Raw genomic sequence first — 15055 nt, 5'->3', positions numbered from 1 at the left:
CTGAGTCAAAAAGCTGTGAAGAATGATGGGATGGTAACAGTTTATTAGTTGCACTTTTTTTCTTAGCTTAAAATTACAAGGTTCCCAACTTTACCTTAGCTTAGTCATATTAAAGGGTTTTTACTTACATTTGGTTTACAGTGTAACTATACCTTCACTTCTGTTGGTAAAACCAAACAGCGGGAAAAGATGTGATATGTCTAGTAGACTGCTATAGTAGTCTAGTAGAGCTGGTGTGTCAGCTGGGTGAGACTGGAAAAATTTACTTTTTGTCTGGGAATGCTCTTTTGGACAATACTTTTTGTTTCCCTTAATCATGTTCATTTTCATCACAACCAGGACAGTGTCCTAAATACATTGAAAGACAATTCTGTGTAAAACCTGCCATTAGAAAATGCTGGTCTAAGGCTTTATGTACTCCTAACCTTCCTCCCAATATAGAGGTAGCATGCAATAGATTTTTTTTTCAGAATTGCTCAGCCTTTTCAAGAGATTAGGAAGTATCAAAACACAGTCCTGTTGTGCAGCTGTATCTTGTTTAAAAGTTTTTCTCCTACCTCATAATTTCATTTATGCTTCCACTATTTGGAGGAATCTCTGCACTTGTATATCTTGTGACCAATAAGCAAAGACACTGATATTCAGGATGCCTTTCCTCTAATAGTAGTCAAAGTTACCATGTAATGAAGATACCACAGATGTGCCTGAAAAATATTCTAGTGATGTAACTCTAAAAGGGTCTCCTATAACTTTCTTTGAGAAATGCAACTGGTTTACACAGTGACAGGACTTGAGTCTTGTGCAGGTAATGCCCATATCCAGTTGAATAATTGGGGATTTCTAGAACTAGGATACTCTCAAAATAGGAACTCGGTGTTTTATGTAGCAAGTGATTTGGCTCATCACTTAGGTAATGACTTTAGGTCATCACTTAACTCCAAATTTAACTACTTTTGAGGATACCAAGAAACACATTATGAAATAAGCCCCCATTCAGTAATGTAATTTGTTTTCTGGAGCCTGTAATTTGCGCTATATTGCAGACAGCTACCTTATATCTTAAAAGTTCTGTGGTCATAGAGATGAGCCTTGTTGGGTTTTTTGTTTGTTTGTTTGTTTGTTTGTTTGTTTTTTTTAATAAAGACCAGTTGTATTTGATGGATTTGGTGACTTGAGAAGACATTTCTTCTTTAGATAAAATGACTAGATAGTTTGGTAAGTGTTTGGAATAAGATTGTCTGACGTCTGCTATATATGATTTTCTGGTTTTCAGATTGTGAGGAGAAAGTTTAGGGAATTTCTTAAAAATTATTACTGCACCAATAAACTTAGAATTTGCACAATGGGCTGTCTGTGAAGAACTTTGGAGGCCTTAGTGTTTTGTAGGCTTGCTTTTCTTGATTTGTCTAAGATGCAAGTTTCTCTTGAGACCTCAGACTAATGGGATGGTGTTGAAGACATCAGCCAAGACCTGGTTTTCCTATATGGTGCCTGAGTTAAGTGTGAAGTATGTTTATGTCAGCTTCTGTTGCTGCACATGGAATCACTGCTAGCAAGAAAAAACATCGTTTTTTGCTTTGCGAAACAGCTTAATTATCCTGGTTGGGATTGTCTGTTCCAGTGTATAGTGATCTGAAGGGCAGCTTACCAAGAGTATTTTGAATTTCACCTTACTTCTAAAAAGATTGTTGAGCTGTCTTTCAAAAAACCATTCTGCTTCCATTTCATTCAAGGAGATGTACTGAAGTTCTCTGCTAATGCAAAATCTTAATTCTATTTTCCTGCCAGTCTGATCAAACTTGGAAAGGTTTTCAGAGGCTTTGTTTTTTAAATACCGTTGAAGTGAAAGTTAAAGCCAAAGCAAAAGTTACTATCTTCTCAGGTTTTTCTGATCTCATATCATGTTGCCAGCTCTTTCCTTGCAATTGCCTGTTTAGGTGCCTGCAAGAGCACTAAACTTCATATTAAATGTATTTGTATCATTTTTACTGATGTTGATGCATGTTAAGAAGTTAGTCTTAGAAGTTGCTCTAATTACATCAGCTGCTAAAGACCAAAGTAGGAGTCAGAGAAATTATTTATGCCTCATTTGATACTTTTTTAAATGTCCTCAAGGAATCTGCATAGAGCTATTCGGAACAGGGAGGCTGATGAGAATTAAAAGCTTTGGCTTTTGCATGTCTTTCACATTCTAACAAGAGTGGGCACAAAACAGGAAAGAGATGGAGGCTTTGTATTTCATTTTCCTTGAGATTGTCTTGAGCTGAAAAATGCCCTCTTGCAAGGCATTTGAACAGAACATATTGCCTTGCTCTTCCTATCCGTGTCAAAGGAGTAGCCATGGTAAAAGGAAATATGGTCCAGGAAACCCTGAGCTGAACATCCAGATACACTGTGTGCTCCATGACTTATGTGAGTTAACTTGCCTGCGCATCTGTGCTGTTTCTTACTCCCTGACTGGCTTTGTATGATTAGCATAACTCATACACAGAAGACTGGGGATTATGAATAAAGTCATTAGTGTTCCTTGAATGTGTGGGTACACACGTGAGTGTGTTTGTTACAGTGATTTTGATGTGTTTGAGTCTCCTTGTGTTTAGTTATTAAGTAAATTATTTTCCTGTGTTCTCATAGTGAGTAACGTAATGAGATTCCTCTCTCAGGTCTAGCTGATCAGTATGTCTCTAGCATAATAATAAGCAATAAATATAGGCCTGAAGGGTGTTTGCTGTTGTTTAGTGATGTTCATCATCTTTGGGGTTTTGGTTTTTAGCATTAATAAGTATTTTCCTAAATTTAGCATATGAATCAGAAAATATTGCATCTCTGCTGTGTACTGTCAGTGGTGAGACAGACTCTTTGGTGTGAAATATCATGCACTTGTAAATACACTCATAAGATGGCAGATTAGCAAGTCAAATGGGGTGAGTCATCAAACTGATCAAACAAATTTGGATATGAACCCTTTACTGATAAGAGACCATTTATCTGCATCTGCCAAAGGGTGAAATATTTCAAACCAAATTTTGTATATAAATACTTGAAAAGGGGGGTTATTTTTTATAAAATTATAGCAAACATCTGTGTTCAGTTTTAGCTTTCTAGCCAAGTGGTTTTAGTTACAGATTTTCTTGCATACATTCACACAATATATTATGGTATTTGTTGTGACAGGGTGTCTGAGGTTGCAACTCAAAATCCTTACCCCAAGCAACATGACTCACATTCACTCAGAGCTTCTACTTTTGTGTTTGTGTTATTGTGTCTGCGTCCTAAGCAGGTAAGATAGCTGTTCATTGAAGAGGCACAATAATATTTTTCATTTCCTTTACTTTCTAGGCCACGGGCCCTCTCTTTTTCTATTTTTCTGTCTCATTAACAAAGTTAATTGAAGAACTTTTGCTTCTATGAGGGCCTAGTTTATTTGCTCTTATGTAGTTTAGCTACTCTTATAAAATAGTCTTTTGTTCTAGCTCCCACAGAATTGTGGTGTCTGTTTTGCTAAGCAAAGTATCAGCAAAGATTAAAATGTTGTTTATTTCTCTTTCATTCTCTCTCTGTCTCTGTGTCTCCTTTTAAGGAAGATGGATTTGGCCTAAAGATATATAATTTCTTTTGGTTTTAAAGTGAATTCAGTTTGACAGATGAAAGCCTCCTTCAGATTTTTTTTTTAAATTTAGAGGATCTCAGAAAAGTAGGAAAAATATTTCAGAGTCCAACACAAAAGTATGTTTGAACATGAAAAGACCCAAGACTCTCAAAAATATGTTTGCTCTACAGTTGTTCAAGAAATAATATAACTGCTGTAACAAGACCAACAATGGGAAAACTAGTTTAAGTTTGACATAACATCCTTTTTTTTTCTTATCTGCTGTTTGAGTGATTACGTGCCTCTGTTCTTGTTTAGTGATAATGTTTATGATGTTACTAGTGTGGGCAAAAGATCTTATGTAGACAAAGATGCAGGCCTTGTATTAAAATACATTAATTGTATGTGAAAATTGTAAGAATATCCTAATCTTGCTACTCAGACTTTCAGTTAGCAGAATTATCTTTTCATTAAACATACACTCAATCAAAATGAGATACCAGGGTGGTCTCAAATTACCATGCAAATTACCATCAAAAGAATGGTTTTACAGGAATGATTTAAGACAAATTCTTAAGACTAATATTTGCTTTAAGACAATGCTTTCCAAGCACATGAATAATAGATGTCATCAAACATTAGCTTTCCTTCTACACATTTTTTAGCAGTATGCAATAAATTATTTCAATGTTTACATTCAGTTTTATTGCTGATTAGATGTTGGCCCAATAACTGGTCATACTGCTATCTTCAAGGTCTTGGCTTCAGTAGGATTATTTAAGAAGAAGAAATGTATGTGTTATTGCCTATAGATAGCAATGGAATGGAATGGTGGCAGTAAATATCTAGTGAACCTCTAAGAACATGGGCAAATATTCCCTCTCTTTATCCAGACTAGAGACAATGTTGTGGCTATAGTGCTAGCAGTAACTGTAACAATTTAATGCATATCCAGGTACATATTCTGTGGACATCTAGTCAGCTTATGTTGTTACTTTCTGTAACAATTTTCTGACATAATTTATTAAAATACTCTGTCAGCCTGAGATTTTTGTTATGATGCAAGCAAATTTTTGATACATCAAACAGCAACTTGATAGTCAAGTGAGGATTTGGAGTTTGTTTAATGCTGTTTTGTAAAATAAAATATTAACATATATGTCTGGGAATAGAAAATATTAACATACATGTTGTACATTTCTTTTAAACAGAAAATAATATTGATGTGTTGTTTCAGGTATAATTAAACAAAGTTTTAGTGCTTCTGAAAGACAGCCTCAGATAAGGTAGGTGTAATTTATGATTTAAATGTAATTGATCATTACTACTATCAATTCTGGTTGGTTGTTTCACAGTGGAACAGTTCCTCAAGTTCCTTGTGAAACACGTCCTTGGTTAACGTTACGACTTCATTTTACCTCAGCCTAGGACACTAATTCTGCTTGAGGATATTGTTAGAGGGTGTTTGCACACAAAAGCTTTACGTGATAGTTTTAACAATGGACCTTGCTACTGAAACGTAAACTGACATCAGTTGATTAACCAAATTCTGGTTTTATTTTTTAAACAGATGTTTTTCCATAGAAAATGGTGTTTGTGTATTTGATAGTATGTTGTAGTAGTGTAGAGTAGTATCTTGTCCCTTGAACTCCTCTGGTCTTTCTGTGTAAGCATAAACACCCATTTCTTGCATTTTGGAGGCCTCATTTCTTCAAAAAGGAAGCAAACAGAAGCAGAATATTTCACACCATCCCTCTTCTAAAGATCTTCCTTTTTCTTCAGTAATGCATCAAACACATTCTTGACCATTATTTTTTCTGATCACTTTGGCAACACCCTTATTAAGAAATGCTGTTAATTTTTTCTTCATTCCTGCTTTTCTTCCATATCTGGAAAAAGACTCTCAAAATCACTCTTGGCTGCATCTGACTCCCAAACAAATTCTTTTATTTTACCTTTAACTTAGCTAGGTAAGTGTTTATAATGATAGCATGGATTCTTTTCCTGTGTTTCTCCACAGACCCTGTTTGAGTCAAGTGCAATATTTTATTTTTGCTTTCAAAATGATTCTTAGCATAACCATTCTTAATTATTCTTAGCATAACCATAGACCGTCCAGTCTGACCTTTATCCCTTCCTAACCTTACATCTTTTGCAGTCCGCCCCATGCTTGCAGTCCTGTTGCAGCCTCCCCGTGCTTGAGTGTTTAAGAAGGCACATTTTCTTTCTCTTTGTAGAAATTCACTGCTATACAAATCTCTGCCCCTCACATAATCATCAGCAAAACTATTTCCTTGTCTTAATTTGTAACTACTCCTTGAAACTGTGGTTTTCCCTACTGCCACAAAAAATAGATAAAAATTCTTGCTGTACTCAGGCTATCGCGGCTGCCATCCGTCAGGACAGCACATTTGTTCTTTCAGTTCCCTGGTGTCTGTGCCCATTTGTTATTGCTTATCTCAGCTAGTGAAATCTGCAAGCTGGGAAAGTATTTGTCCAGAGTTTAGAGAAGGATCTAGCATCGAAACATGTAGACGTCTATTTCTGACATTGAGAGATTGCTATCCTGGTGTTGTAATACCAATTTTTTCCCCACTTCACTAGTACTGACCAAGGAAAGAAACATTTATTTAGTAAAAGTCATTCTATTTTGGACATGCATAGTAAACCAACCTTTAAAAATGCACAGTTGTAAGCTAGTGAATTTGGACAGATTTCCCTTAGAGGAAACATGAGAAGGAGTCAGGGAATACTGATAGTTTCTCTGCAATCTTTGATGCCAACCACAATTAAAACTTTTTTCTTTTTTTTTTTTTTTTTTTTTAATAATGATGGATTATGTTGATGGTTCTGGATCAAGACTGTGATCAGGTAATTTTGTACTTGCAAGAAATTCAAACTTTAACTTAAATTAAACCTAACAATTTTCAAGTTTTGGAACATGATTACATTATTCTCCTGTTGCATATAGAGTGTTTCCTCTTTTATTTCTTCCTCTTTATTGCCTATTGATCTGCTTTTAAGAGAACCTTCACTCATCCATGGTTCCCACACTAAGAAAATCAAGTGTTTGTTCATGATGAGATGGCAGTTTCATAGTCTGCAAATTGTAGCTCTTTGCAATGTGAAACATCATGGTTTTATTTATAATTGTATTTTTAAATGTTAGAAAAAGAGATAATTACATTTTATATAGAAATATGTTATCTGAAGTATCATTAAGGTACTTCTTAAAAATATGAATTCCAATAGTGAATCAGTAAGATCTCATATTAATTGTCATTATCCCAGTTAAACTTCTGCAGAATGAAATGGGAAATTCTCCTGTAAAATGAATATTTCATACAGCCCTTGCAAATTATCATGTATTTATGCATCATGATTGATGAAACAAATTTTCCATTTGAAGTACTTTTCCTTTTACTGAGAAGCTTCACACTCTGTGAAGCTGTGATTTCAGAATGCATATTGTCTGAGTTAAATAATATCTGAAATAAAATTATTTTGATCAGTTAACATAGTGATCTTCAAAAAAAGAGTGCTTTTTGTCTGTACTAAGTTCTATTTTACAGATTTTAATATAAAAACTGTATTAAGAATTTCAATTATGGAATACAAATCCAAATTTGATCTCAGCCTTCTGTAGTTTCAGTACTGTTTGCTAAAGGGTACCATATAATAACAACTCAGTTTAAACATAATGTCTGCAAGCTATAATGTTCTACAGAAAAATACTTTAGCCTTTGTTGATATTTTCAGTTCTGTGAGTAAATTGAGTAAATCCATTATCTTTTGCAAGTGATGTTTTCCTTTTGGATAAAAGTCTTAAAAGCTTTGGTGAAGTCTTCAGCAGCCTATTTCACAAATGTACCCTCATCTTCCAAATAATGCTGTACTTCTGTGTTTGAAAAAAAAAACAAACCAACCAAACAAGAAACTTGGAGTGGTCTGGAGTGGAACTCCTAAAGTCTTTGAAGGACACAGATACTACAAGTAGACATTAAATCTGGTCCTCCTAGACTTTTAAGTCATATTGTTGCTGTCATACTAGAAAAGAGAAAAAGCTCCATAAGTTGAATAACAGAGAAATCCAAATTATATCCTTCTTGGTCTTTGCTGTTTGCTGTTATCATTCTAAACATATTTCTATCCAGGAAAAAAAATAATTTAAGACCTGCAAAAGGAAAGGCCCTGATTGATTTACTTTTGGTTTGTAATACAAGCCATTGACAGGAAAAGATGAGACAAATATCAGAGAACAGGGAGCAGTGAAAAAGGGAACATGTCAAAGAAGTAAAGCCTTTATGAGTGTCCTTAACATAACTGAAGATTTTAAGGCTATAATGGTAAGACAGCACTGAGTTCTTTTGGGCCTTGAATACAGCAGTATTAAAACAGTTGGCAGAGATGAGGAAATGAAGCAAAAAGAACTAAATCAAAATTTTTCTTCTTGTGGCATGTATTTTAGATTATTATAGCATGGCTTCCACTGTCACCTTGAGCGGAACCAATGTAAGGAAATTCTTCTTTAAGTGACTCAGAGGAAGTGCAAAGCTTTTTTTCCTCTTACTGATTATTAAGAGAAGACCTAGGGAAAAATATGTCAAACTGAATTTCACTTGGCTTTCTCAAGACATCTGCCAAAAGGCAGTGCAACAAAAAACCCCAGCAATATCAATGATATTGTCTTCCTGATCCTACTAGAAATGTGTCTCCCTGTGGTAGAGAAGGATGTTTATCTGCATCGCTTTATTTCTGTGAGAGCATAGTTTAGATTTGGATGATCTTCAGGCACTAATATCTGTGAATATCTTTCTTCTTATTAAAGTAGCTAGCACAGAAATTCATCAGTAAAAAAGTGGTAATAGTTCTGTTGTGGACTAGTTAATGTTGGTATTTGGATTTCATCACCCTCTCAGTAGAATTTTTAATCTTGACATAAGATCACATCGGGAAAAAAAAAAAAAAAAGAAAATTTTCTGTGGTTGTAAATTTATACATAAGACTTGATGATCCTCAGGGTGTTTGTGTGAGAGTAAATGTTAGAATATCTAAATTAGTCTCTGAAGTGTGGTTTAGAGAAAATTGTATTTAGGAGAGGTACAGGGCTGCTGGCTGAAGTTCAGTACTTTGGCCAAAGCTCTTCACTTACTCCGAGGTCTAATGGTCATCTTGGAAAGATTGTTTTGTGAACTAATCTTCTTTTGTGATGCAATGTTTTATAGTGGAAGTCTGCTGATAAACTTTTATTTAATCTCTGGGCCTGACAATGTGTATGACTTTAATACACAAGATTAAAAATCCTAAACAATAGATTTACCTCATTGAAATACTCTATGTCAGATATATTATTGTAATGCTTAGGGAAGAATGAAAATAAATTAAATAACATCAAAATATATAAAAAATATATTGGGTTAGTCTATGTAAAAAAAATCAGTTAAGAAAATTATGTTTGTCATATATTTATCCTTTCGAATAAATGTGACAAAATTTTAACAATTGTTGAAGTACATTAATACTGCTTCTCTCATGGAGTAATTTAGTGATTCAGAGAAAGGGATTTTCTTTTGAAACACACTGTCACTTACATTGTCTAAATTTTTAACGTTTTAGATTATCCTTTTTTTGTTCCCAGCATTATTGGGAAAACAAATCAAGCATTTCAACTTGCTATTTACATCTACAGGTTTTAAACATTGTATGCCATTAATGTGCTAAGGCAAAAAAATGAGCTGCCCTCCTGATTTCACTCTTGCCATCTACAGCGGTGGCAGGAATTGCTGTATCACAAAGGAAGGTGCATGAGATCAGTGACCCTGTTCAGCAGGTTCTTGTTCAGCTGCACAAAATTATCTTCAGCACTCATGTATGCATTATTGTTGCTTCTGACATTCTGTACTTTTTAGTCATTTGCTGTTGTCAAAATGATGTTACTGCAAAGTGCTGCTAATTTAGTTACTGTTCTTTAAAAACAACAGAACTTGACATTTTTGCAGATGGCAGGATGATTTAAAAATATATCATTAAAATAAAGACTAACTTTGAATATTAGTATGTGGAGGATGGCAATAATTGAGTCATATGAAAAAAAAAAAGCTGTAGCTCACCTCAGAAAAATTGATTGTACAGTAAAGTATTTTTACAACATTCTGTCATACCAGTGATATGACTACTTAAGGTGACAATATCATATACTGACCTGGAGAGTCAATAAAATGCTTTCCTCTGTAGTGATAGTTTTGAAATAACTTTGAAATTGTATTTTAGTTATCAGTACATAGTAATACTCTCTTGGGATTTTTAGTGCAATAGATGAAATCCTGAATATGTTAACTATTTTGAAATGTCAGATATTTTTCAAATTTAAGACTTGTTTCAAAACTAAGTTAATCTGTTTCATAGTTAGACAGAGCTGAAGTTATTTCATGTTGATTCCAAAACAAAAATGGAGCTGAGCTGATACAAAAGCTGCCTTGAATTCTCACCTAAAAATGTGATTGGAACATCTTTATTCTGCAGAAAGATGGCTACCATTCAGCTATTTGAAAAATTTGCTATTTAAGTAAACAGCTTTTTATTTTCCAAAATGAAGTGTTTACATTTGGGATGTGATGTTTATCACCTCAGGGCTTTTGAGATTGATCAGCCAAATTTGTTTGGTTTTGTTTAGAACACAATAACATAACTGAACTTGGTGTGCTTTACATGTCTCTCTTTTGTTTGGGTTTTTTTTTCTTTTTAGTTCTCAAGCTTATTAAAACATGTAATACAATAATTAAATTATCAGAGACAAAGGAAACAGACATTATTTAAAATAATTGGAAATTATATCCTTCTCCTATCAGCAGAAATGAGGCAGTTCAGTTTTTACATGATATTTTAGGAGTATGTCCAAGGTGCTCATTAGTGAGCCTATTCTCTCTGTTGAAGAAGGTTTTCTCAAGTGGCTTACTAATTAATATTAATTATTCTAGTGCAGATGCTCAAGAACTGAGAACTTACAGCAACTCAAAAACTGGCTCAGAATTGACCACTGAAGCAGTAGCAACAGCTTTTCTCTGATTTCAGAGAAACCAGAATATCTACCTGTACTTGTTTCTGTGTTCCAGATGCCTCCCTTGCACTTGTTTATGTTTTTACAAATCTAAGGTCAAGTATCTTTTATAATACATAGCTGTTTTCTCAAACTCTTATGTATTCCAGCTGACAGTTCTAAACTGAAGTTTGCAAGGAAGAGTTCTTGCCTGTTAGTTCTTGGCTGCCAGCAACCTTCCTGTTTCCATGGGAACAAGAATCAGAGTGATCTCTGGAAAACAATGTAAGGGAAAGCTTTTTAAAAAGCATTATGTAAATCCTTGGCCTTTTTTTTTTTTTTTTTAACTGATCTGACAACTGATTTCATTAAAATAAAAGCTAAAATTGAACACTAGTGCCTGAGGCAACTCCAAGTTTCTCAAGCACTGGACTTGTTCTTTACCATTTCTGCTTCAGAATATCCCAGTATCCCCATGGTACATTAACTGCACTCTGCAGTGGTATGTAATCCATAGAACATGTTGTCAGCCTTTCCTAAGGCATGATTTTTTTTTACTCTCTCATAGGCTAAGGAACATTCAACTTCTGACTTAAAGCATATGTGTAAAGCCTTATCTGCATGGGAAAAGTGTAGTATCTGTCTGTAAGAAAAAAAAAATCTCTGCATGCCAGCAGCTGACTGGAGAAGTCTTTTGTGCTTAGCATGTGACTTTGATCCCTGGTTTGTCAGAGCAAATCAGGACTCCTGTGAGGCCAATAAAAGCATTCTGGATTTATGGCTGTCTAAGAGCAGTAATTTGTTCCAGTGGGATAAATGTCTCTATAATGTCTGCTGTGGCAGTGCTTGAATGTGAATCATTAGTGGTCAACCCCTTCCTAAGTCAAAAAGCTTCCTGAATTCAGTTGAGTGGTACATCATGAATTTACATCAATGAAATGATTATAAATGGTAGAAAATAATCGTTTTTCAAACAGTGTCTGCAGGTATAAGCAACTATGCAGAAACAACATAGAAGATAAATTCAAAAGGATAATAACATACCACAGAATTGTTGTCAGACTGGGTTGATGTCATTGCAGTTACCAACAGCTGAAACTGTACATTTGGTGTTGGAATGTAAAAATTATGTTAAAGGAAAAATTATTTTAAAGTCTTTATTGAAGACTTTAAGTACATTATTTGTGGGTTTTTTGTTTGGGTTTTTGGTTTTTTTTTTTTCTTTTTTTCTAAATATAGATGAAAGATGTGTTCTTTTTCAACCAAAAGGATACAGGAAGAAAAAGTATGTAAAATCAGTTATGCTTTCTAAACAAATGAAAGGTAAATTACCTCCCTGAGGAAGCTTAGAGCAAAAGGGGTGCTCTGAATTGTATTAAGACCCATAAGGACCTTAAAAGAGGTCATTGAAGCCAGTCTATGCACATTCAATGAAGGTCTAAGCTTCTTTATTAATTTCAGATGGAGTGATTCATTATAGCCAACATGAAATCTAGTGTAATGTTCTATGTGCTTCATCTGTAAGATGCTAGACATAAAAAGATGCTAAGACATTAAAAATGTCCCAAATACTAGCACTTTGATCAGGGAGGCAAATCTGGTATTACCAGTTTTAGGCTAATAATGATGTTTAGCTTCAAGACTAGAGGAGCTGAGCTACATGGCAAGCTAAGCCTAACAGAACAGGCAAACAGAGGAGCCTTATTATAATGTGCAATTAAATCAAGTGTTATACTGTTGTTTATTACCACGCCATTAGACATCCATGTTTCTTTTTGCAGGGTAGCTACATTTCTCAGTAATGGCACTTCTGAATAGGTCATTTTTATGGCAGGTGTAACTGAATGGTGAAAGTGTATTTCTTTGTTTCATGTAGCTTCCTCCACTTGTGCATGCAACTTGAAAAGCAAAATCATTGAGAGATTCAAGAAGTCCCTCTTCAGCCAGCAGAACAATCCTTGTAAACTGAAATCAGAAATCAAAAAGGTGTGGTACACCACTTACTACTTGTGGTCAAGTTTGTCTCTCTTTCCATTCAATCATTCTGTTGATATTAGTATCACAAAAATATAAGAGTCCATTTTCAAAAGGAAGTATTTGAAATATTCTCCAACTATCCTATGTTTGGAAAATATTGAGTCTCCTTAAATATGAAGTTTTTCAGTTTGGTTTCAAGTTTGTATCTTGTCATTAAAACTCTTTCTGTAAATGGAAAGGACCTGCTAGCTTCTAACACACAAAACCAGATTTCATCTCATCAGAGCTCAAAAAGACAAGAGGAGAGGCAACGTAACTAGAGATTATATAAGCTCTTAATTTATGCAAGCTTTACTTGATTTGTTAATAGTTCCTTAATATTTTTCACATTTTGGACTGTATTCCTGCTGAAACCATTAATCTTAAGAGAGCAGCATCCCAGAGTACCTTGAATATAACATACCTTGTCCTGCTGTTGCACAGTGTGTCAGCAACATTGTAATGTCATCAATTTAAAAGTACTGCAGATTTGTAAGAATGGCCTGACTGAAAAAGCATTCTTGCATGTTTTCCAGTGACATGATGGATGCTTTCCAACAGAGAAAGATCTAAGGACTAATATCAGAATTTCTAAATGTTCCTTCAGAATCTCCTGAGAGGATTGCAATCAGCAAAGGATTTGAACTTTACTTCCTTGGCATCTGTGTACTGTGGGAGACTGAAGCTAAGATATTTCATTTATGAATTGATGATAAAGTAGTTATTAGATTTATTATTGTACCTAAAATTTGATGACTAAGGTGACTTATTATCATTCACATAATTCTCCCTCTGTAACTTAATTTGATTATCACCTACTTCCACTGAATTATGCAAATTTTATGTCATTGTTTGCTATGAAACAGATTGATCCCAAATGCTGGATCCTTCCTTTGCTTTTGTAATAATTAACCTGAGGTGCTAAAACTTCCTGGAAGGTGGCACATTGGTAGTGTATTAGAAAGGTAGTTAAAGATACTTCTTTCTGAGCTATCAGTTTCATGCTGTCCTATAAATCAAGTTGTGATTTACATTAAACAATTCCTCTATTTCAGCCATAACATTAAATCTAAGAAATACCTGCTCATTGTGTATTGAGTTGATGTTTTCAGAAACGAATGCCCAAAAATATGGTAAGAGAAAGGAAGTGTTTATTATAAAATTAACCTCATTTTCAGGTGTTCAGAAATAAAGGAAATTATTTGTGAATGTTATCAACTGTAAAATTGTGTTAGCTTCAAAACGATTAAATTTACAGGGAAGAAATACTCTATTTGAAAAGTAAATTGTAGTAAATTGAAAATGCTTGAAATGTTGAATGCAATTCTGGGCATTCTGCCTTGAAGGAAATATCATTTGGATATAATTTGGAGGGAATGGGAGGAACCTAAACAGAGGAAAGAATGATGATGAATTCTTACAGCAAATGTTTTTATGAGGTTGTATGATTTCTGGAAATAAAATTTTAAAATAATGGGGTTTTAACTACGCCAAGTTAGAAAAGGTAATAAGAATTACAGACAAAAAAATTCCTCCACTGATCAGTGGTGGGGTAAAGATCTTCCAAAAACAGAGATTCTTCTGTTTCTGTAACTGTAAAAGTGTTATCATGCTGCAGAAATGCATAACTGAGATTTCTCTCCTGTAAATGAAGGTGGTCCCATTAGAGCTGTTACCAGGGGATATTTTCAAAACTAGATGCTTTTAAGTTTAATGTCAGTATCATTGCTCATATAATCAAGTAGCTGAACTGACTTTCAAATTTCAAAAGTGCTGGAATTCCTCTAATGGGAATTATACCACTTGAATATCAGCTAACAATTTCACTTGAAGCCACAATTTTAAAACCAGAGTCATCAGCTGCTTCTCTCATAGGTTCAAGAGAATACAATTTCCTCTTTATCCTCACACAAATGTGTAGTTTGTGACATTTTTTCAGATAATCTGAAAAATTCAGTGCTTTATACTAAGTGCAGTGTGCAATGTTCCGTGTTTCTGGAGAGAAAAAGGTAGGATGCTCAGAATGGTGTTCACCACTTTTTCATTAATCTAAAAAGTACTGAAATTTCTTTTGACTTCTGATTGTGCTGGAAAACATAAGAAAGTGTAAACTGCCTTCTAGAAGTCTCTGAAGTTTTGGCAAATGAGAAGGAGGTGTCTTTATTTTTTTGGTCTCTTTTTTTTTTTTTTTCCCCTAGGTGCTGCTGAATTGATTATCTTCACAGCAGACTGGCAGGTGGACATATATTGCTTCCAGATGATAAAAAAGGTAAAGAAAGCATCATAAACTTCTGTAGTGGCATATATTTTCCTAATAAAATGTAAGGTATCAAAGCAGAAGGAATTGTTACTCTAAGATCAGTTTTTAAAGACAATAAAGTTATGTTGACCATACTGATTTTCTGGGGGTGGGG

At 34.3% G+C, this 15055-nt stretch overlaps 1 protein-coding gene across 1 annotated transcript in view; it reads left to right on the top strand.

Moving 5' to 3' along the window:
- The window catches only part of NEK10 (NIMA related kinase 10), an 88189-nt gene that overhangs the window by 65053 nt on the left and 8081 nt on the right, over positions 1-15055 (top strand). Inside the window, 6 exon segments of the mRNA XM_041466231.1 lie at positions 4827-4875; positions 6423-6460; positions 9358-9458; positions 12502-12514; positions 12517-12616; positions 14867-14910. Coding sequence (XP_041322165.1) covers positions 4827-4875; positions 6423-6460; positions 9358-9458; positions 12502-12514; positions 12517-12616; positions 14867-14910 — 345 coding nt within the window.

The sequence above is a fragment of the Pyrgilauda ruficollis genome, unplaced genomic scaffold, assembly GCF_017590135.1.
Source record: "Pyrgilauda ruficollis isolate IOZ18807 unplaced genomic scaffold, ASM1759013v1 scaffold2, whole genome shotgun sequence".
In the NCBI taxonomy this organism is placed as follows: domain Eukaryota; kingdom Metazoa; phylum Chordata; class Aves; order Passeriformes; family Passeridae; genus Pyrgilauda; species Pyrgilauda ruficollis.
The sequence above is the reverse complement of the archived record's forward strand: the minus strand, read 5'-3'. Positions and strand labels throughout refer to the sequence as shown.